Genomic DNA, 19,845 nt, shown 5'->3' on the forward strand with positions numbered 1-19,845 from the left:
AGGAGATGGCCCAGATCTTCCACGCATCTCCTGTGCAGAAGCTGAAAGCAGGAAAGCAGAGCTGAGGTTCTGCATCATGGGGGCTGCCGGGGCGCACTGAGGGGGGATCCTGACCCAGGGGTGGGCAGGCACTGGCCGGCGGGTACCTGCATGTTCACAGCTGCCCTCACTGTCTTCCTGCCCTTTTTCATCCGCTCCTTGGAAGGACAGGACAAGACAGTCTGGCAGCACACTGCCAGCAGCTTGTGATTTTCCTCCCGCCTCAGAGGTGGCCTCAGCTTGCTGGCCAGAGGAAAAAGGAAGAGAAAACACAAAGGAGATTTACTGTCTCCAGAGTGGCTCAAACCACACCTGGGTTCCTCCTAATCGAGGGCCCCAAATCCAACACACCCCCGCCCATGCCAGCGAGCACTGCCTTCAGCGCCAGCAATTCCTGCCTCCTCCCAGGCAGCAGGCAAACCCCTGCCCCCAGGTTAAGGAACCTCGGGGGCTCCCTTCCTGTGGGAGACACCCGACATGGGGAACACCCTCCCACTCCACAGCCCCAGCAGCTCCCGGCCCCATGCTCAAGGCCACTGGGGCTGCCCCAGCCAGCTGGGATGGGGCACACTGGGAGTCCCCACAGCCCGGGGAACAGACCTCACCTCAACTCCTCCAGGGCCTGGAACACTCCATACACCAGGGAGTCCCAGGGCTCCCCCTTGATCCAGTCCTGCAAGTCCCAGAGAGAGAAGCACAGAGTTGGCAGGGGCACGAGACAGCCCTCCCGCCTCCCCTGGGGACAGGCTCTGCTGCCAGGCCTGGGCAGACACTGCCCCGGCACCCCCACGCATCCCCAAAGGCACTGCAGGAGGGACCCTGCTCCCCAGCCACAGCCACCCAGCACCAGCACTCAAGAGCCCCACCAGCTCCGGACACAGCTCCAGGAGCTCACGTGAAGCCCAGAGACCATCGTGCCTCTGGGGTAACGAGTCCGATGGCACAGCCCAAAACTCCCCCGTGCGACCGCCCCGGCTACAGGCACTCACCAGCAAGGTCCACGTTGCCTCCTGCTTTAAGGACAGCTCAAAGCTGCCGCAGTCGCCCACAGCCTGGATGGCACAGCTGACCTCGGTGATGCTCTGCACCAGGGCGAGCTTGAGCTGCAAGTCCTGAGGCCAAAGAGAGCAAAGCACCCCTTCAACTCTTTGAAGGGCTGAGAGGTGGAAGAAGAGCATGGGCAGGGGAAACCCATGGGGGGCTGGATCTGGATGTTGAGGACAAACCCTTCCTTGGGAGATCTTTAGAAAGGGACCGTCCACCTCGGTGCACCCCAGCCCCAAGGGGCTGAAGCTGGGACACCCAGGCATTCCTGCCCTGTGTGCCCCATGCTCCTACCCTCTGTTTAGCTCTGGAGAGCCGCAGGATGTTGCCCACGATTTCTTTATCCACGCGGGTGAGCAGCTGCTCCTTGGGGGCACGCAGTGCAATGCCGCTGTAGGTGCGCATCAGAGCAGCACGAATGGCCTGGGCGCTCTCCATCTTCTGCTGCTGCTGGACCTGTGTCAACAGAGATGCCCTGAGAGGTCAGCCCCGGGACTTTGGCAGGCTCCTGCGGCAGGCCCTGCCCTGCACCCTCACCAGCTCCTTGTTTCCCTGGGCACCTCCCAGCAGCTCCCCAGGCCACTCCTCGAGCTGCGAGTTCCAAGGCCAGAAGTTGTTCCCATCCCACAGCTTGGGATCTCGCATGGGGATGGGGATGAGGTGCAGCCAGCATCGCACACACTGCTGGCTCTTTTACCACTGATTTGAGAGGTCGGGGAGCTGCCTGGAACCTTTCTGTGGAAAGGTATCTGACATAGCCTGTCACGGTCCTGCTCAGACACGCAGCCCGTGCTCGTCAGGGGTGCAGATGAGCCCACTCTGCTCACCTCCCCAGGCCAGGCTGCACCGCTCTCTCTGTAGGGCCCTGCCCTGCCCTGAAAGGCTTCCCCACAGCCCCCAGGTGGGGAGCAGAGCCAGCGAGACTTCACCAGGCTCCTGCTCTTGGCTCTCAGCTTTGGGGAAGGGTCAGAGTGTCACACCGTGCCCACCCCCTTGTCGCCAGCTCCTGCTGAAGTTAAGTCAGGGGCAAGGTGGCTGCAAGCAAGCAACCGCTGCAGCTGCCCCAGCTGGGTGGCTCTGATCCACCCGGTGTCAAACCCCCTCCTCTCCAAAGACACCTCAGGGGCCCCAATGTCAGGACGTCCCCTCTGAAACAGAGGTCTCGGCTAGCTCTTACACGAATGCTTATCTCAAGGCAGCTGCCACAACTTGGCTGCTGCAGGTGTAGAAGTGAAAGAAGGCCAAAAAAGGAAAGCCAAACAGGGAAACCCTGGATCCTTTACCTTCCAGCCCATGGAAGTCTGATAAAACCAGCCTCTGGTGAAAGCAGTGGAGAACATGTTCACTGTGTCCAAGACCAGATGGAAGTGGCTCTCAGCCGTGTGGGACACAACAGAAATCATTCCCTGCAACCACAGAGAAACAGGGAGTTGGCTCCAGCCCAGGCACTCGGCCATGGCCAGCAACAACGGCCAGGCAGGACATTGCGGCAAGGGGGAAATGGCAGCAAGGGGGAAATCGAGGTCTGGAGCAGCCCTGCCTCTCCCCCAGGAACAGGCAGGGGATGCGCAGGACAGGAACATCACCTCACCTGGGCTTCAGACAGCTGCACAGGGTTTGTCTCCTGCAGGAACCTCAGCACCTGCCCTTGGACGTGTCTGAGATCCTGACAAGCTGCCAGCACTGTCCCAAGGGCCTTGTACAGGAAAAGCTGCAAGAGAGGAGGCCACGTCCGAGATGTGGTCATGGACCGACCTGTCAGGAAAGGTCTGGCCCCAGACAGACCCGACCACCCCTGGTGGTAGCCAGCCACTGGAGTAGCCCAGGGAGGCGCATTTTGGGGGCAAGAGAAGGGGAAGCAATGAAAACCGCCTGTGTGGGCAGAGCCCAAGCCCTGGCGCGGGGCAGGAGACACACCTTCTCCCAGGAGCCGGGGGCAGAGCTGCCCAGCTGCTGGCTCAGCTCCTGGCTCAGGCCCATGGTCCAGGCCCTGTCCTCGATGGGCTCCAGTGACGCTCGCAGGAACTGTGGGGAACAGAGAGGAAGCGAGTGTTCCCCTGCCCTTGGCCAGGATGCTTTCTACGCTCGCATGTCCCGGGACACTGCTGAGGGGAGCTACTGGGAACGGCAGACTCTTCCCCTGCCCCACCCAGCCCTCTTTTCACCAGCCTCCCTCTTCTCCTAACACCTCAGGCGAGAGCCCCCCGGCATGCCAGACATAGAGGAGGAGGCAGTGCTAAGGCGTGTGCCACAGCGATAGAGGGTATTAGCCATCAGCCATGGCACGTGCGCAGACAGCAGCTCCTCTGAGCGGGCAGGCACCTACTGCGGGGGGAGGCACAGGGCACTCAGGAGGTGCCCCCACCTCCTGCTGCCTACACAGGCAGCCCCGAGCTTCCTCCCACAACTTTGTCTGTTCCCTCTTCTCCCCCTCTATTTGTGACACCCCCCAAGGATGCTGTACCTTGAGCACACGATGCTCCCACTCTGTAGAGTCCAGGGACCTCTTGGTTTTCTCTAGAAAGCAAGAGGAAGCAAAAGCCGTCGCTGCTATTTAAGCTCACACCAAAGACGAGCCCTGTGGTCTCCTCTGCGGTCAGACCTCCCAACATTCCCAGGCCATCAGGCTAGAAAGGGCCTACAAGCACCTACACCAAAGCCCTTGTGAGGCCAAAGACACAGGAGGGATCCCAGGAACATTTGTCAGGGCCACTGATTCAAGCTGGGCAAGGACGTGCTGTCCACAACAGATCCCCACTGCTTGACTGCAGCTCCCAGAACAACTCCAACCACTGCGTGCCAGCGTGCATTGGCAACACACATTTTCTCCTTAATGACCCACCACTTTCTGCCCATTTGCAGCTCTTCTCCCAGGCTATTGCCAAGGACAGCTGCTGCAAACCTGGCCTGGCCTGGCAACTTGGTTCTCCAAAGCCAGGGGCTGCACCCCCTCCAGGAGCACCAGTCCTGTCCCTCCCCCAAACACCACCCCGGCCAGGACATGGGGGTGCCGCCAAGACCTGCCCTCCAAAAGGACATCAACAGCCCCATCCATCCCCTGGGCCAAATCGACACTGGGGGACGGCTGCCCCCAGCCTCAGCTTTGGCTCCCTGGAAGGGGAAAGGCTGCAGAGCAAGTGCTGGGGAACTGGGGACAATTCTCCTCCGTCACGCTGGGAAGCTGCATTTTCCTGACCCCCTTCCCTCCCCCCAGCCTCTCCCTCCCCACCCGCACTTTACCTTCCAAGTACTGCAGCAGGAGGGGGATCTTGGTAGTCAACACCACCCCCAAGGCTCGGTGTATCCTGCCATGCAGGGCCTGCAGCAGCTGCAAGGCAGCGACTGCACGTTCGCCGCTCTTGTGAGGAGCTGCTGCCACCACCTAGGCGAGGGCAGGAGAGAAGGGTCACTCCTGCCACCAGAGCTGCAGTTTTTCCCGGGAGGGAGGGAGGGAGCTCGATGCCGCTCCTGCACCCGGGGTGCTGCTAGCCCCAAGAAAGGAGTGGGATACCGGACAGGCCCAGGCAGTCTCAGGCACACTGCCTCCTCCTTGGGGGATCCCGGCACGGGCCTCAACAGCATCTCTGCCCTGGGCTCCCCCACCACCCCTGGCCAGAAAAGCTCTTTCCCCCGGGCCCCACTACTCACCAGCAGTCGAGCCAGCAGGGCCTGGGGAGCCGGCAGCCGGGCTGTGGGGAGGAAGAAAGGCTGGGTGAGCCAACAAGCCCCCTCTGTGCCCTGCCCATCGCGCCTCCGATGCCCCACACAGGGCTGAGGGCTGAGAGCAGCTGTGCTGCCACAGCGCTGACCCGGGAGAAATCCCCAGGGCTGCCCAGCACGGGACGAAGGCAGCTCCAGCATGGCCAGGAACAAGCCCCGGCTCGCCAGGAGAGTGCTGCGAGCAGGAGAGGCAGGCCTCTGCGCTGGGCAAGGGGCAATGCAGGGCAGAGCCCCTCATGCCCAGCAGCAGAGCCTGGCTCCGCCCTTTGGTTCTCCCAGGCTTCTGCTGAGGGCTGGCAGGGTGCATGTAGACACAGACTGGCCAAGCCCCTGGCTGAACCCATTAGCTTCTACCTCGCTCCTGGGAGTCCACGGCGTCAGGCTCCTCCTCGTCTTCTTCACACCCTGCGCTCTCCCGTCTCTCAACTAGGGCTCGGAGACAGCGGGAGAGTGGGATCAGCATGCCGCTGTACTGGGCTGGCACTACGTACTGCAGCAACCTCGGCCACAGGAGCTGCAGAGAAGAACCAGGCAATTCACCACATCAGCATTTCTATTCAGCTCAAAGACAAAAGTGACAGTCTGCGGTTCCCTGAGCCTTGTGTGCTTCAGCACATGTGAGGGGAGAGGTTCACAGCATGGGGAAGCATGAAGAAAAATGTCCTGAAGGCAAGAAGTGGCCACAGCAGCAGGGCACAGGGTGACTTACTTTGGTCATCCCTCTCAGAGAGACGTCCAGCGAGCCCAGGATATCCACACACAGGGCTCGAAGAGCTCCTTCCTCCGGTGTTACCCAGGCAAAAAGGCCTCCTGCCACCTGTAAGACAGAGTTGGCAAAACCCCTGTTACTCTCAGCTCCCGACCGACAAGGCTCAGGCATGGCCTCACCAGTGCTCCTGCGCCAACCTCCCAGGAGCACTGACCTCCTGAAGGAGGACAAAAATGGCCAGACCCAGCTCGGGAACCACTTCCCAGACCCTGGGAAGGACTAGGAAGCCTGGGAGCAGAAAGAGACACTGCTTGTCTGCACGGTCCCCCAGGGCCCAAATGCTGCTGTCGTGCCATGGTGAGGAACGTGCCCTTCAGCAGGGCTGTGCTCGATGCCAGCCCTGGCAGCATCACGCCCAGCCCGACAGATGTGGAGGAGAACCTGGCTCTTTCCTTTGCCCTGCTCCCAAAGCAGAGCCTCCCCGAGCCCTGGAGCAAAGCAACACCCACAGATCCCCTGGTTGGAGGGAGGCTCTAGCCAGAGGGAAGATCCTCAGCAAGTCAGCAAAAGGCTCAGCCATGCCCATCCTTCATCTCCTGGGCACCCAGCTGGAAACACTCACCAAAGGGACTGCCAGACGGCCTGTCCCCTTGCCAGAAGGGATGCGGGTCCCCAGACTGCTATTGGATGGGCAGGGCATGCTTTGGTGGGCCAGAGTATGAGAACACCACAGAAAGATCCTCTAGCCAGGCCCATCTGGCTGCAGTGGCTGTGTTTTGCTGATTGTCTGTGAGCACTTAAGGATGGAGGATGTCCTGTCCCTAGAAGACCCCTCCCTTTGCAAGGCAGCTTTGCTGAAGGTGTCTGTGGGCACAGCTCAGCCTGTGGGGTGCGCAGGCAGCCCCACAGTCCCAGGTGGCACGCCTGGGTGCAAACCCTCATCATTCACTGACGTCTCCACCAACATCAGCACACACACACACGAGGAACAGCCATTTGCAGGTCATTCCAATGGCAGCGCCGGCGCTGATGGCCCTGCAGCGTGGAGCTCTCCATGCTCAAGGATGCCTGCAGAAGCTCTCAGTGCAAGCCAGGCACTGCTGGAAGCCCCAGGTGTCCTGCTCTGCCCTTACCAGTCTGCCTGAGGTCCGGCTGAACTCGCTGAAGATGTGCCCCACCACATCCCATGCCCAGCAGCTCTGGGAGCCGGAGCTGAGCAGCTCCCGGATGAACTCCAGAACTGCCCTCCGCACCTGCCAGGGGAGAGCGTGGTTACGGTCCTCCTGTTCAAAATCCAAAGGGAAGCCGCCTTTGCTTGGGGGCAGCCTTTGTGGCTTGCGGAGAGATGACAAGCGCATGGCAGAAGCTTTCGCTCCGGCCATCAGGGCTGGGCTTTAGCACCAGGCTGGACGGGCATTTGCCCCACAGAGCACAGCGACCTCCCCGCTCCACTCTGCCAGCTCTCCCCGGGGACGAGCCATCACCCACTGCCTGGGCAATGCGCCGGCACTTCCCCAGGCACCCCAGCTCTGCCCTGAGGGAAAGGCTTCCTCTGCCTCCCCTGGTGGCACTGTCCCTTCCCAAACCAGCTCACCTGGGCACTGGGGTCATTGCACACTGACCCCATGGCCTCCATCACCTGGGGCAGCTTCTCTTTCACTGCAGGTGCTGGAAGAGATATGGAGAGGTGTGCATTGAGGCAGAGCCCCAATGGCAGAAGCTTCCAAGTTTTTTGCACACCAACGGGACAGAAAAGCGGGGCCTGACTCTGACTTCACAGGAGGCAGCGGCATAGCCAGAGCGACTCCATTTCTAGAGGCACAGCTGTTTTATAGGGACTGAAAGCTATGGTAATATGGTAACACAGAGCACGTGAGAAATGACTTGGGTACAAGCAGCTCCTGTGCACCAGCCCACCCACCCACCCACCAGCCTGCCCGTGTTACTGAGCTTGGAGCATCATCCCTGGTGTGCCACCATTTCTAACTGCCAGAGGAGAGCTCGAGCCCTGTCGCAGGGCGTCACCTCGGCTGGGGGACCCGCTCTTTGCAGCTCCTTTTGGGTGCAGGTGCACCGCTTTCAGCCCGTTCCTGCTCTCAGCCCAGCAGCCCCAACCCCTGCCTTCTGTCCCTGGCCCATGGCACTGACCGTCAGAGTGGGCCAGCGCTCCCAGCAGGCCCAGGGCTGCCACGCGACCGGCCTTGCTCCCACCGCTCTCCGGGGAGTGCAGAAACATGCCCGTCTCCTCAGGGCATATTCGTGCTGCAGGGAAGAAATCGCATTCTGCACTAGCAGGCAGCTGCCTCTGACTGCCAAGGACAGGGAGAGAGCCGCCACAGCACGACGGGGGATCGCCCAGTCTCCTCTCCTTACCCTGCAGCGCGATGCAGCGGGGAAGTTCTGCCTTAGGGGCCAGGCCAGGCTCTTTGGTCACGTCAGGGAGCTGTGGGAACAAGGTCTGTTTTAAAGAAATCTGCATCAGCATTGAGAGGGACTGAAAAGAAAGGGTGCTCTCTGCCCTCCTCTCCCAGAGTCCTGCTGCGACTTGGCTGAGAGGGAAATCACTGTGGGAACAGGGCTGCCCCTCAGGCCCATTCCGAACAGCCAGGATCAGGCCTCCTGCAGCCTTAAGGAACCTACGTGGCACCTGTCTCACAAATCCTGGCCTGTTCCTGGCCTGCAGGAAGGTCTGTGAGACAACGGGGGAGGAAGAGGAGGCTAAAGCTACTTAAAGGCACTTGGGAAGGGAGAAATCCAGCACATCTGGGAGAAGGGGAGTCCCTAACAGCAGCTCCCAGGGAAAACCACAAACCCTCCTGGATGGGGCTTCTTGTTTGCCCTCCCCTCAGAGCAGCATCGGCAGGGTCTCTTTCCTCTGAACAGAGCCCGCTGTTGACAACTCCGTTTCCCGGCACTTCCCACTCATCAGACCTCAGCCCTCACTGGACAGGACTGGACATAGCGCTGGGCATTAGGGCAAAGCTCTTCCCACACACAGAGCGCTACAGAGATGGCAATGCCTCCCTTCCTGAGAAGACAAGCCCGGGGGACTCTTGCCTCCCTTCTGGCCCCTCCCCGCATTTCTCTTTTCTTGCCCAAAGAGTGAGGGGAAGTCTCAGGCCTCCTCTGCTCTCCCCCTCCCTGTTCCTTCTCTAAGGCCTTCCCAGCTCCTCCTGGCACCCCACAGCTCCCCAGTGCCTCGTGGCACTCGCGCAGACCCACCCCAGCAGCCACGCCGGGCCCTGCGCAACACCTCACCTTGTTGACCCGGGAGGTGTCTCGGACCTCCTGAGATTGGTGCAGCAGCCAGAGGAGCTGCTCCCAGGCATGCTCGCGGTGCTGCTCCTCACGCAGCAGGACCTCCATCATGGCAGCCACCGCCCTGAGCACAGCCTGCTTGTCCTGAAGAGGGAAGGGAGAGGCTCTGCTTGGAGGGCTGAAGGTCTGCCTAGCACTCAGCATCGCCTGCACACCAGTCTGCCCTTCCCACTGGGAGGGGTTTCCCTTTCCCTTCTGCCCTGCAGCAGAAGGGCTCACTCCAGAGGAGAGAGAGCAGTTCCCCACGCTCGCACCCCAGCCCTCCCTGCAGAAAGGCCCCAGGACTCGGCTGCTTCCTGCCAGAGAGCCTCCAGCCCCAGGCACAGTGACAGCAGGCTCCCGGCCTGGGATGCTTTCTCATTCAGACCGCTCCCTCCCCTCACCCCTCTGCTCACACCCCACCAGCCACAGACAGACCCACCAACGTGGACATCCCCGCTGTGGCCCCAGGCGTGGAAAGCAGCACTTCTTACCTCTTCTTCCTCGCAGCCCAGCCAATTTACCAGCGCGTAACGGAAGACTGGGTAAATGTCTTCACAGAGCTGCGCTTCCACATTGCGAGGGAAGGGGCATTGCTCCTGGCTGCCGAAGTATGTATTGACCCCTTTTGACCATTGCTCCAGAACTGCACCAGGAGAAAGGGAAGGGCAGCACGTGAGAGTCTGCAGCAGGGACGGTACCTTGCACCCTCACCCAAGCCTGCTCTAAGGATGGTCCCAGGCTCGGCAGGGCTCAGCCCAGGACCAGATCTGCATCTGAGGCCAAGCTGTGCCCTTGAGGTGTCTGGTTTCAAACACCCCACTGTTTCTCTCCTCCTCCCCATCCTTTTCCTCCTCAATGGCCTGTTCCCCTCCAGTATTTCCCAGGGGAAACAGGGGAACAGAAGCCATGGGAAGGCACTCAGGAGTTCCCCTGTGCAGCACCGTCACGTCCTACCCACAGAAACCTCCGGGGCTTCTCCCGCTCCTTCTGCACACTCACAGCGGTTTGGGATCGCCAAGGCCTGACCTCACTGTGGGCTGACACCTGCCATGTTCCCTCTGAGATCACATGGAGGCATCAACGGCCACCCCAGCCCCTGACCCTGGGACCCCAGCTAAGGAGGGGACACTCACCACTGCAGACGGCGCGCAGGATCCGGCCACTCCCCACCCGGCTCAGCATGGCACGCAGGGCAAGCAGCGTCATTCCCACGAAGGGGATGCACCGCAGGGCTGCAGAGAAGGCAGGGACAGAGGGACCGAGAGGGTCAGTGAGAGACACGGGAGACCGGGGTCGATCCCTGGCAAGGCTGGGGCTGCTGGGCCATGTGGGACATGCCAGAGGGTGTGGGGAGGGCTGCCTTCCCCAAGGGGGACACAGGAAAGCCCTTTAGGGAAATGGGGAGGACAGTGTGGGGCAGAGACCCTGCGGGTTTGTCTCCAGTGGGTTCCCACCCTCCAGGAACCAGGACTGGGCTAGTAAGGCAGAGCTGCCGGCCAGCCCTGGCACAGAGCAAGGAGGCATGGCGACTTCATAGCCCCCCAGTTCAACACAGAGCCTTCAGGAAGGGGGAGGGTGCTTTCTCCCCGTTATCACAGACCCCTACCCAAACCAAGAGGCCCAGGGTGCCGTACCGTAGCTGCGGGCCATTTTGCCCAAGGTGAGGAGCACGATCTCATCAGGGACCTTCCCCATGGCCTTCAGGTGGCTCTGGAGCTCAGACATGACAAAGTGGAAGCGGGAGCGGGCCAGAGCCACCAGGACGTCGCTAGCAGCCATCTTCACATCATCTGTCACACCCTGAAAAAGTGCCACAAGTTAAACACTCCCGAGAAAAAGGCTGAGGCACTCGGACAGGCTGAACGCCCCTGCCTCACCTGCAAGACCCCTCGGGGCAGTTTGCTCAGACCGGGCGCCTGCTGCCTCTTGTACCCTGGGGTAGGCGAGCAGCTCCCCAGTGAGACGCGGGAGGCTTTTCCCTAGCACAGCCCTGTGCTGCTGCCTTCTCTCCCTCTCTGCAGAGATGCCAGGAACAAACTGTCACAGACTCAAGGACCCCCTGGGGCCTCTCCACGGGGCTGCTGGGTTCCCAGGGCTGTTCCTCAAGTGAGCTTGAACCCAGCTCTCACTCAGTTAGAAACAGCCCCGCGTCCACCTCTCTGCACTACTCTCTGCATCTCCTCTTCAAATTCCCTATTAGGAGGAGTCCCCTTCGGACCTCCACTGGGTCTGAATAGTTGAGGAACATCTCTGTGCTGCTCTGGATTTCCCCAAAAACCAGGGCCAGAGGCAGGCTGCTTTGGCGGCCTTGAAAGAGAACAAGCTCACCTGGGCTGCTCGCATGTCACTGGACACCTCTGCTATCAGGCGGTTCACGACACCGCTCTGCAAACTGCCATCGTCTCCTTGCAAGAAGCTCTCCAGCTCCCGGTATGTCTCCACTCGGTCACCCTGGGGACAGACCACACATAGGAGTGATGGGACTTGCTTTGCCCTCGTTGCCAGGGACCCACGAGAGAGACCTACTGCCCCCCAAATCATCTCTCTGCCATGGGCACGAGGTACGAGCTGCAGGCATCGGTCAGGACAGCCATGGGGAACGGCAAGATCTTCCACGGCACCTCTGACACTACCAGAGAGCCAGACAGGGAGGTTGATTCCACCAGGGTAAAGGGCCATGCGGGAGCCTAGGAAGTCGGTCCTGAGGATGGGGGATGGTGGAGGTCAGACGGACAGTGCCAGGCGAGGAAGAGGAAGATGTGGGAATGAGACCAGTCCCTGAGGAGGGGGAGCCATGAACTCCCTGCACCTTGGGGCACAGTGTCGCTCCCCTCGCACAGGCAGGAGCCCAGGCGCTGGGACAGTTCTGGAACCAAAGCTAAAGTGGGGCCTTGAGCGCTTGGGCAAAGGTGCTGGAGAGATGCTGGGATTTATGCCAGAGGCTTTGCCTTGTCCAGGAGAGCACTGCAAGCTCCCAGGGAAAGGAGGGAGGGAGCAGTGGCATTAGTCCAGCTGGAGCGGCAGGATCGGCGCTTGGGGACGAAGCGCCTGCAGGAGGGCAGAGGTGCCATCACGCGAGATCCCCCTCTGCCACGGCACCTGGGGAAGTCAAGGGCTTGGAGGGGAGCCCTCGAGCCCCCTTGTCTCACCTCATGGTCTTGCAGCCGCTTTAGCAGAGAAGCCCCACTAGCCACAAAGGTAGTGACGGCTTCAGGGACAGCCTTCTTTGCCCTGCCTCCATCCTCAGGATGTGCAGGTCTGGACTGAGAACCAAAGCACGGGCAGAGAGCTGGAAGAAAAGAAAGAAATGGTTTTGCTGGCTGCAGGGCTTTGCACCAGGGAGGGGAGAGGATCTTCCCAGCCTCTCCCAGCACTAACAGCCCGTGCTGGGCTGTACTGGCAAGAGGGCAGTCAGTGGGACGAGGGAAGGGAGTCTTCCCCTCACTGCGGCACTGGGAAGACCGCACTGGGAATACCACACTGGGGGACTGGATCCATTCTGGGCTCCCCAGTGACAGAATGGCAGCAATGTGCTAGAGCGAGTCCAGCACGGGGGCCCCGAGCTGGGCGGGACATGGACATGGGACCCTGCAAGGAGGTGCTGGGAGGGCTGGGGCTGGGCAGCCCCACCAAGAGTTGGCCGGGCCAGGTCGTCTTTGAGCAGTCCCCAGATGCCCCACGGAGGGCAGGGAGAGGATGGAGCCAGAGCCCTCTCGGAGGTGCCTGGCAGCAGGATGAGAGGTGACGGGGACGCAGCCCCCAGCAGGCATCAGCCCCCAGCCCCCCACCACCGCCTCACCTCTGAGTGCTCTCATCCTCCTCAGGGCAGCAGGATCCCCCAGATGGACGCACTGCTCTCTCTGGGTCCTCCTCCTGCGAACGCCATGAGAAACTGGGGCAGCACCAGCCCCTTGGGAAGATATAGAGCCTGCCCACTGTGACACCCGTGCGGGGCGCGGCGCCTCACAGAGGGCTGCTGTGACACAGGGACACGTGCTGGGGACACGCCGCGGGGCGGGGACCAGACACGCAGCACCCTGCGGATCCCCACACGCCCCGAAATGCAGGATTTCCCCATTCTCCATCACTTGAATTCACTCATGGTCCTCGAACAGTTCTAGCAAGGACCTTCTCCCGAGAGCCCTTCCCAGCCCCGTCCCCGATCCACGTCCCCCTCCAGGGACCCGAGGCCACCGGAGCAGTTTGTGCCACCGCTCACAGCCGCACAGCGTTACTCAGCCATCTGGAAAGCCTCGCTGGCACCCAGGGCCTGAGAGCATCAGGCCACAAGCCTCCAGTAAACACGCACGGCAAAGTTTTTCCCCATTTTCCCATTTTCAGCCCAGAACATCAGCACTGATGGGGGGCCCCAGCCCAGCCTGTCTGGGCCCTCGGGGCACAGCTGCTCCTGGCCCATCCCGCCCTGCGGGCCGTGCTGGGCCTTCTCAGGGGAAGGCGCGGGCCCTCGCCCTGAGGCCTCGCAGCACGAACAGGCGGAAGGTGCCCAGCCCAGCCCCGGTCGGGCGCCCTCCTGCTCCCTCCCTCAGTGCCAGTGTCACCGAAATCAGGAATGAAACCCCTTCACACTGGTCTATTAAAGAGCAGGCATTACTTCATTCGGCACCGGGTGCGTGGGGGATCTCTCCAGCCAGCATGCACCCCGGGCTGAAATCATGACAGGGATTTAAAACAGGTGACAAAGTTAGTTACGCCTACTGCTCCTACCCCTTAACTAACTATTGGTTAGTACCTTTCTTACTTCATCTTACAGATACAGTTCCAATTCCCTACGCATGCCCAGAGGGGAGGGGGCTTATTTGGGTTGGGGGCGTTTTCTAGCTAGGAGGTGTGGGTTTCACATGACAATGAGGCAGGTCAGCCTTAAAACAGTTTTGGCACTCCATTCTATTTTCCTAGACTTCGTCCTTGTGGTAATCCTTACTGTTAGTTAGTGGAGACAGTTTTTAACTGTAATTTTATGTCTACATACCAGGTGCACGCATTACAAAGTATCTTCTTCACATTATTTCCATTCCTTTTACACTACTTTGACCCTGCGTTTCAGGATGTTCTGTAACACCAGCACCAGGCCGAGCCACTGACTGCGGGGGCCTGGGGTTGCGGCCGTCAGCTCCTGCTGAGGCGTAGGAGCCCCCAGGTGCGGGGGGGCCTGGCTCTCAGCCTGCGGAGAAGTGGCCTCACCCTCAGCCTGCGGAGAAGTGGCCTGTGGAGAGGGTCCAGGTCGGGCCGGTGCCCTCCCCTGCCCCAGCCTTACTTTCAGGGGCGCAGCGTGATGCTGTGTGGTTACGCACGGGTGGGCCGGGAGCGGCGAGGGGCTTCTGCAAGTAGGTTCCCAAGAGCTCGGTTACTGTGTTGCTCCTCTTCCATACTGCCCCTTCTGCCTTCCGTGCAGCGGATCAGCCTGGGGCTGAGTCAGGTGGGGCGAGACCTTGGCTGTCCCAAACAGGTATTCCCCCCTCGGGGCAAGGCGTCTTGGTGCCAGGCCTCTGCAAAGGGAGGACAGACTCTGGGTTGGAAAGGGCAGAGCCAGCCATCAGAGGGGTCCCTCTCTCTCCAGCCAGGTCCCCCACAAAAAGCCAATTCAGGTGCCCAGCAAGCCCCTCTCCGGCGTCAGGGAGGTACTTACCAGGGCAGCTGCCGCTGCAGCTCTTGCTGCTGCTTGTTGGTCTCAGTGACGTGCTTGAATATGTCCCAGCCTGCTTGATGCGGCTCCAGCCTTTCCAGGACCCGGACCGCTCCTGGAGAAAGGTGGCTGCAACAGCAGGGAAAAGTCATCCCTCAGCTTCTGCTGGAGACCCCTTCTGCCTCCACGCCCGTCCGGCCTCTGCACCCACCCACTCCTCTGTCCACCCGCACTTTCGCCCCGTGGTGAGTTTTAGGCCTTGGCTGTGGGGGGAACCCTGGTCATGCCCATGTTAGGAGGAATTAGGTACACTTGCTTACTCTTTTATTACAGGAGCAATGAATCACACAGACACAGAATCACAGAATCACCAAGGCTGGAAAAGACCTGTAAGATCATCAAGTCCAACCATCAACAAAAAAAACCCCAAACGAACCAAACAAAAAAACCCAACACACACCACACACCGCCATGCCCATTAAGCCATGTCCCGCAATGCCACGTCCACACGTTCCTTGAACACCTCCAGTGAGGGTGACTCCACCACTTCCCTGGGCAGTTTATTCCAGTGTGTCACCACTCTCTCAGTAAAGACATTTTTCCTAATGTAGATGAACAGCAGAAAAGCTTTGGAGAAAAGCACTTCTTCAAATCTGTTATAAAGCTGTTATCTTCGAAAGCTACATACTTATTGGGAAGAGTTGAAGAGATGATTTAAAGGGAATATGTGAAGGAGAAAAAATAGTCTGTAAAGACTTACACCTCCTGTGCTTTCCATTATAAACCTCCCCTGGCGCAGCTTGAGGCCATTTCCTCTCATTCTATCGCTAGTTACATGGGAGAAGAGACCAAGACCCACCTCACCATAACCCCCTTTCAGGTAGTTGTAGAGAGCCATGAGGTCTCCCCTCAGCCTCCTCTTCTCCAGGCGAAACAACCCCAGTTCCCTCAGCCGCTCCTCACAAGACTTGTGCTCCAGACCCCTCACCAGCTTCGTCGCCCTTCTCTGGACACGCTCCAGCACCTCAATGTCCTTCTTGGAGTGAGGGGCCCAAAACTGAACACAGCATTTGAGGGGCGGCCTCACCAGCGCTGTGTACAGGGGCACGATCCCCTCCCTACTCCTGCTGGCCACACTATTTCTGATACAGGTCAGGATGCCACTGGTCTTCGTGGCCACCTGGGCACACTGCTGGCTCATATTCAGCCGGCTGTCGACCAACACCCCCAGGTCCTTTTCTGCTGGGCAGCTTTCCAGCCACTCTTCCCCAAGCCTGGAGCGTTGCATGGGGTTGTTACAACCTGAGTGCAGGACCCGGCACTTGGCCTTGTGGAACCTCATACAATTGGCCAGGAGAAAATGCAAGGAAAGGATGAGGAGAAACAAAAGGAAATGGATGAGGAGAAAATGCAAGAAAAGTTGAAGGAGAAAGAGAAGGAGGAACACAAGAAGGAAGATGAGGATAAGGAGGAGGAAAAAATAGGATGAGGATGAAAAGGAACAGAACGTGGCAGAGGAGGAGAAAAATGAGAAATGAGCAAGCGGAGGAAGACGAGGTGGTGGAGGAGGAACAGGAGGAGAAGAAATAGGAAAAGGAACAGCAGTAAGAAGAGGAGGAGAAGGCGAAGGAAGAAAAAGTAGGAGGGGGGATAGGAGGATGAGGGGGAAGAGAAAGAGGAAGAGAGGAGGAGGAATAAGAGGAAGAAAATGAAGAAAAAGAACAGAAGGAACAGGAGGATGAGGGTAAGGAAGAGGAGTGTTAACAGCATAACTGCATAACAGGAAGAGGAGGAAGAAAAACAGAAGGTAATAGAAGCAGGGAGAAGGATGGAGGAGGAGGAAGGAGGAGGAGGAGGAAGAACAGGAGTAAGAGGAATGGGAGGAGGAGGACGATGATGATGACGAAGAACCAGCGGAGGAGGAGGAAAAGGAAGAGGAGGAGGAGGAAGAAACACCTCCACAATCACACTAGAGTGTCAGCACATCAAAATTCTTGGATGGAGCACCTGCTACATCCCTTTGTCCATGGGGATTCACTAAATCCAAGCCTACTGGTGAAGCCATTACTCACAGGAGTTGTTCCATGTTGTGGCCATCACTCCTCTCAGGAACAGACAGGAAAGCTTTGAATGACAATGGCTGTCAGGACGCGATCCAGAAACAGAAGACGAGTGCAAGAAGATTCCCATCACCTAATGGCATAGAAATAATTCTAGCTCAATGCAATGATTATTGAAAATGAAACACACAGAACAGCATTCGCCATAAAAATTCTTTCAGTGAGCTGCAGGCTGATGACCTTACCATCACTGTCACAGGACCCCAAAAGAAATAACAACTGGCAAAGAGTAACTCTACCCATAGCCCATACCTATCTAGCCTTCAAAGGTAGAGTAGAATAGCTCAGCCTACAGCTCTGAAGGTATAGACCAGCCTATACTTATATCTTGTGTCTGCCTATGCGATGATCTGTCCAGAAAGTCAAATCATAATTACCTTTGAAAGAGGGTGGAACTGAAGGGGGGGAAGGGGGGGAGAGAGAAAGAAATTGCTGAAAAAAAGGGAAGTGTAGGCACCCAATTAAAAAAGAAAGGAGCCGAGTTATCCCAAAGACCATCTCAGCCCAACTCACTTTCGCTGGCAAAAAGCTGTGCAGCTTGGAGGAAGAAAACCTGACTTGGTGCTGGGATGCACACAAATGTCTGAGTTCAGATCTGAAACAGCAGAAAAACCTTGACACAGCTCCTTTTCATTGTCCTCATACATGCGTGCATGCTTTGACTTCCTCGTTTCCCTGAAGTCCTCTCAGACTAACAGGGAAGTGGCTTCTGTCCAGTCCGTGTGCCATGAAGAGAAGCAGTTTTGACCACTAAGGGGGCAGCAAGTAACTGCATCTGCAGAAGCAAAGGGGCAGCCGCACCTTGGCTTCGGAGATGCCCAAACCTGCCCTGAGCCCCAGGAGCCCCCAGCGCTCCGGCATTTGCTTGGCCCTGAAGTTCTGTGGGGCCTGCCAGCACGGGGGAGCTTCGGGAACAGAAGCGAAGGACAGCGGCCAGTCCCCGCGGGGGAGAGCGACGGGGGCTCTGTCCTTCCCTCTGGCCACAGGAGGATGTCCTGGGCCGCGCCAGGACGGGGTGTCTCTCCTCCTCATTGCCCAGAGGAAGGCGAGGCCTGAGGAAGGCCCTGGGCTCAGCGCAGAGCCCTGCCTCCTGCCAGGTGCCGGCCTGGCCGATGCGAGAGGCTCCCATCACGCAGCTCCTCCTGCCCAGGGCTGTGGCTGGCAGCACAGGCACACCTGCTTTTCTGGAGAGACTGACCACGCCAGAGCAGATCCAAGGGAGCGCCCCTCCTGCCCCGCTCCCTCTCCCCTCCCCGAGCAGGCCCAGACCCCTGAGAGCACTCAGGGACAGGGAGGGCAGAGCTGTGCACGCGCCTCGTGCTGCGGAGCGAACAGCCCCCGGTGCAAGGGCCCTGCTCGAAGGGCCCTGCCCGAAGGGCCCTGCTCGAAGGCCCTCTCCCCCAGGCCCGGCGTCCCGGCCGGCTGAGCACTGCGCTGCAGCACAGCGGGGCAGCAGGCACGGGGCAGCTCGGCGAGGAGCCCGGGCTGCCTGTGCCCACCCAACAACAGCCACGCCATTGGCCGTGGCTGAGCCAATCAGCGGAGCTGGCGGCAGCCTGTCAGCCCCAGGCAGCCTGAGGCGGGGCCGGAGGGGGCAGAGGCTGAGCAGGCTGAGGAGGAGGAGGGGAGGGCGGGGCCCTCGCCAGCCCTGGGCCCGAGTGCTCAGCCCCACAGCCAGGGTCAGAGCGGTTCCTGCTGCTGCCCCGGGGGTCCCCAGCTGGAGCCCGGACAGCTGGAGGTGAGTGTTGCCTGTCGGCAGGCCAGGGGAGGGCAGAGTTGCCTCCTCGCCGAGGGGCGGCTCCAAGCTGTGGAGCAGGCGTGCTCTGGTGGGGACAGACCGGGTGCCTTTGCTGTCCCCAGGCCTTGAAGCGGGTCTCATGCTCATGGACAACCCCATCGCTGTTGACAGCCTTTCATAAAGGGGGCTTTCCAGACGTGGAAGCTGTTTCTCGCTCCTGGTGAGACCATGCACCGGGGCTTTGTTGTCAGAGAACTCGGTGGGGAGCGGCCCTGGTTGGAGGCAGCTCCCTTTGGCAGATGTTGGTGCCTCTCTCTCAGCCCCAGGTTCTGATATGTGCCTTTCCCCCCACCGATGCTGTGCTGCCGGCTTTTGGGAAATGGGGGTACAGAGGGTGGATGGTTTTACTGGAGCCAGGAGAGGCCGTATTAACTGTATGTGCGAAGTGACGGAAACAACTTGAGGGTTTTAAGGAGACTGTCAGTTGTGATTAAGGCAGCGAGTGAGATACTCCCTGTAGGAGCTTTCTGAGAGGGCCAGAATGGGGCAAGACTGCATGTAAGGCCAGAAAAGGCTGTGGCAGCAGCTGAGCTGATCAAACTCAAATAGGAGATGATTTGGGCAATATCTGGTGGAGTCATCCTCTTGTACGTGTTGCGCAGACTGCGTAAGGCCTGCCTGCGGGCAGGGAAGGGAGTGTGAAAGGAGTGTTGGAGTGCCAAGGAAGGGGGATGGGAATGACTCATTTCTCAGTTTTCATTGGGCTGTCTGTGTAGCCCATGTAACTCATCTTGCATTCAGAAAGAAGTGCCATGCTTCTGGTGAAAAGAAAAAAAGAAAAAGGTAATTTGTGACAGAGCTAGAACTTGGAGTGAGATTCCCATGCTTAGTCTTACCATTCTAGAGTGTTAAAAACATTTCCTTGAAACACTTTCCCAAAATCACAAGGCGTGACTTTCTGAAAGAGCTGTTTTCCTAGGAGCTGCATCTCAGCTAAGGCAGATTAGAGATTGTTGCTTGCTGTTAGTCACTGGGGCTGATGACAGGTCACCCAGCAGTTCTGGCAAGGACAGAACAAGATAGATACATCTGGTTCCCTGTGCTGACTGTAATTTCTGGAACGTGTCTTGCCTAAGTTGGTGTTCACATTTTGCAGGTTGTAGGTTTGGCAGGATCTATTGTGTCATTAGCAGGATGGTAATAACAAAATCTGGTGCGATGGGGTTGAGAATCAGAAGGGTAAAAGTGAGAAAGAAACTTGTGAGTTGAGATAAAAAGTTTAATAAATAAAAAGAAATTTAAAAAAAAAAAAACCTAAGGAAAAAAACCCCCAAACAACAGAGAGAGGAAAATAAAACCCAAGAAAAACAAGTGATGCAAATGAAAAGAATTGCTCCCCACCAACTGACCGATGCTCAGCCAGACCCAGAGCAGTGGCCCCCCTGCCACCCTCCCCCCCAGTTTTATTGCTGAGCATGACATCCTATGGTATGGAAAATCCCTTTGGTCAGTTGGGGTCAGCTGTCCCAAC

At 58.8% G+C, this 19,845-nt stretch overlaps 1 protein-coding gene across 1 annotated transcript; it reads right to left on the reverse strand.

The window, feature by feature from the left end:
- Positions 1 to 11: 11 nt before the first annotated feature.
- On the reverse strand, positions 12 to 12,703 carry LOC132320940 (maestro heat-like repeat-containing protein family member 2B; the record flags this gene model as incomplete). Its single annotated transcript, XM_059834583.1, has 24 exons — positions 12,612 to 12,703; positions 11,962 to 12,101; positions 11,141 to 11,263; positions 10,447 to 10,612; positions 9,946 to 10,044; positions 9,304 to 9,455; positions 8,771 to 8,914; positions 7,886 to 7,955; positions 7,661 to 7,774; positions 7,107 to 7,180; positions 6,646 to 6,765; positions 5,513 to 5,620; positions 5,158 to 5,317; positions 4,732 to 4,772; positions 4,324 to 4,465; positions 3,548 to 3,600; positions 3,001 to 3,108; positions 2,675 to 2,794; positions 2,367 to 2,489; positions 1,378 to 1,539; positions 1,029 to 1,151; positions 645 to 712; positions 147 to 282; positions 12 to 41 (listed from the first exon to the last, which is right to left on the reverse strand). Coding segments are annotated over exons 1-24 (2,592 nt in total), but the record flags the coding sequence as incomplete, so codon positions are not given.
- Positions 12,704 to 19,845: the final 7,142 nt, after the last annotated feature.

The sequence above is a fragment of the Gavia stellata genome, unplaced genomic scaffold (assembly GCF_030936135.1).
Source record: "Gavia stellata isolate bGavSte3 unplaced genomic scaffold, bGavSte3.hap2 HAP2_SCAFFOLD_102, whole genome shotgun sequence".
Taxonomy (NCBI): domain Eukaryota; kingdom Metazoa; phylum Chordata; class Aves; order Gaviiformes; family Gaviidae; genus Gavia; species Gavia stellata.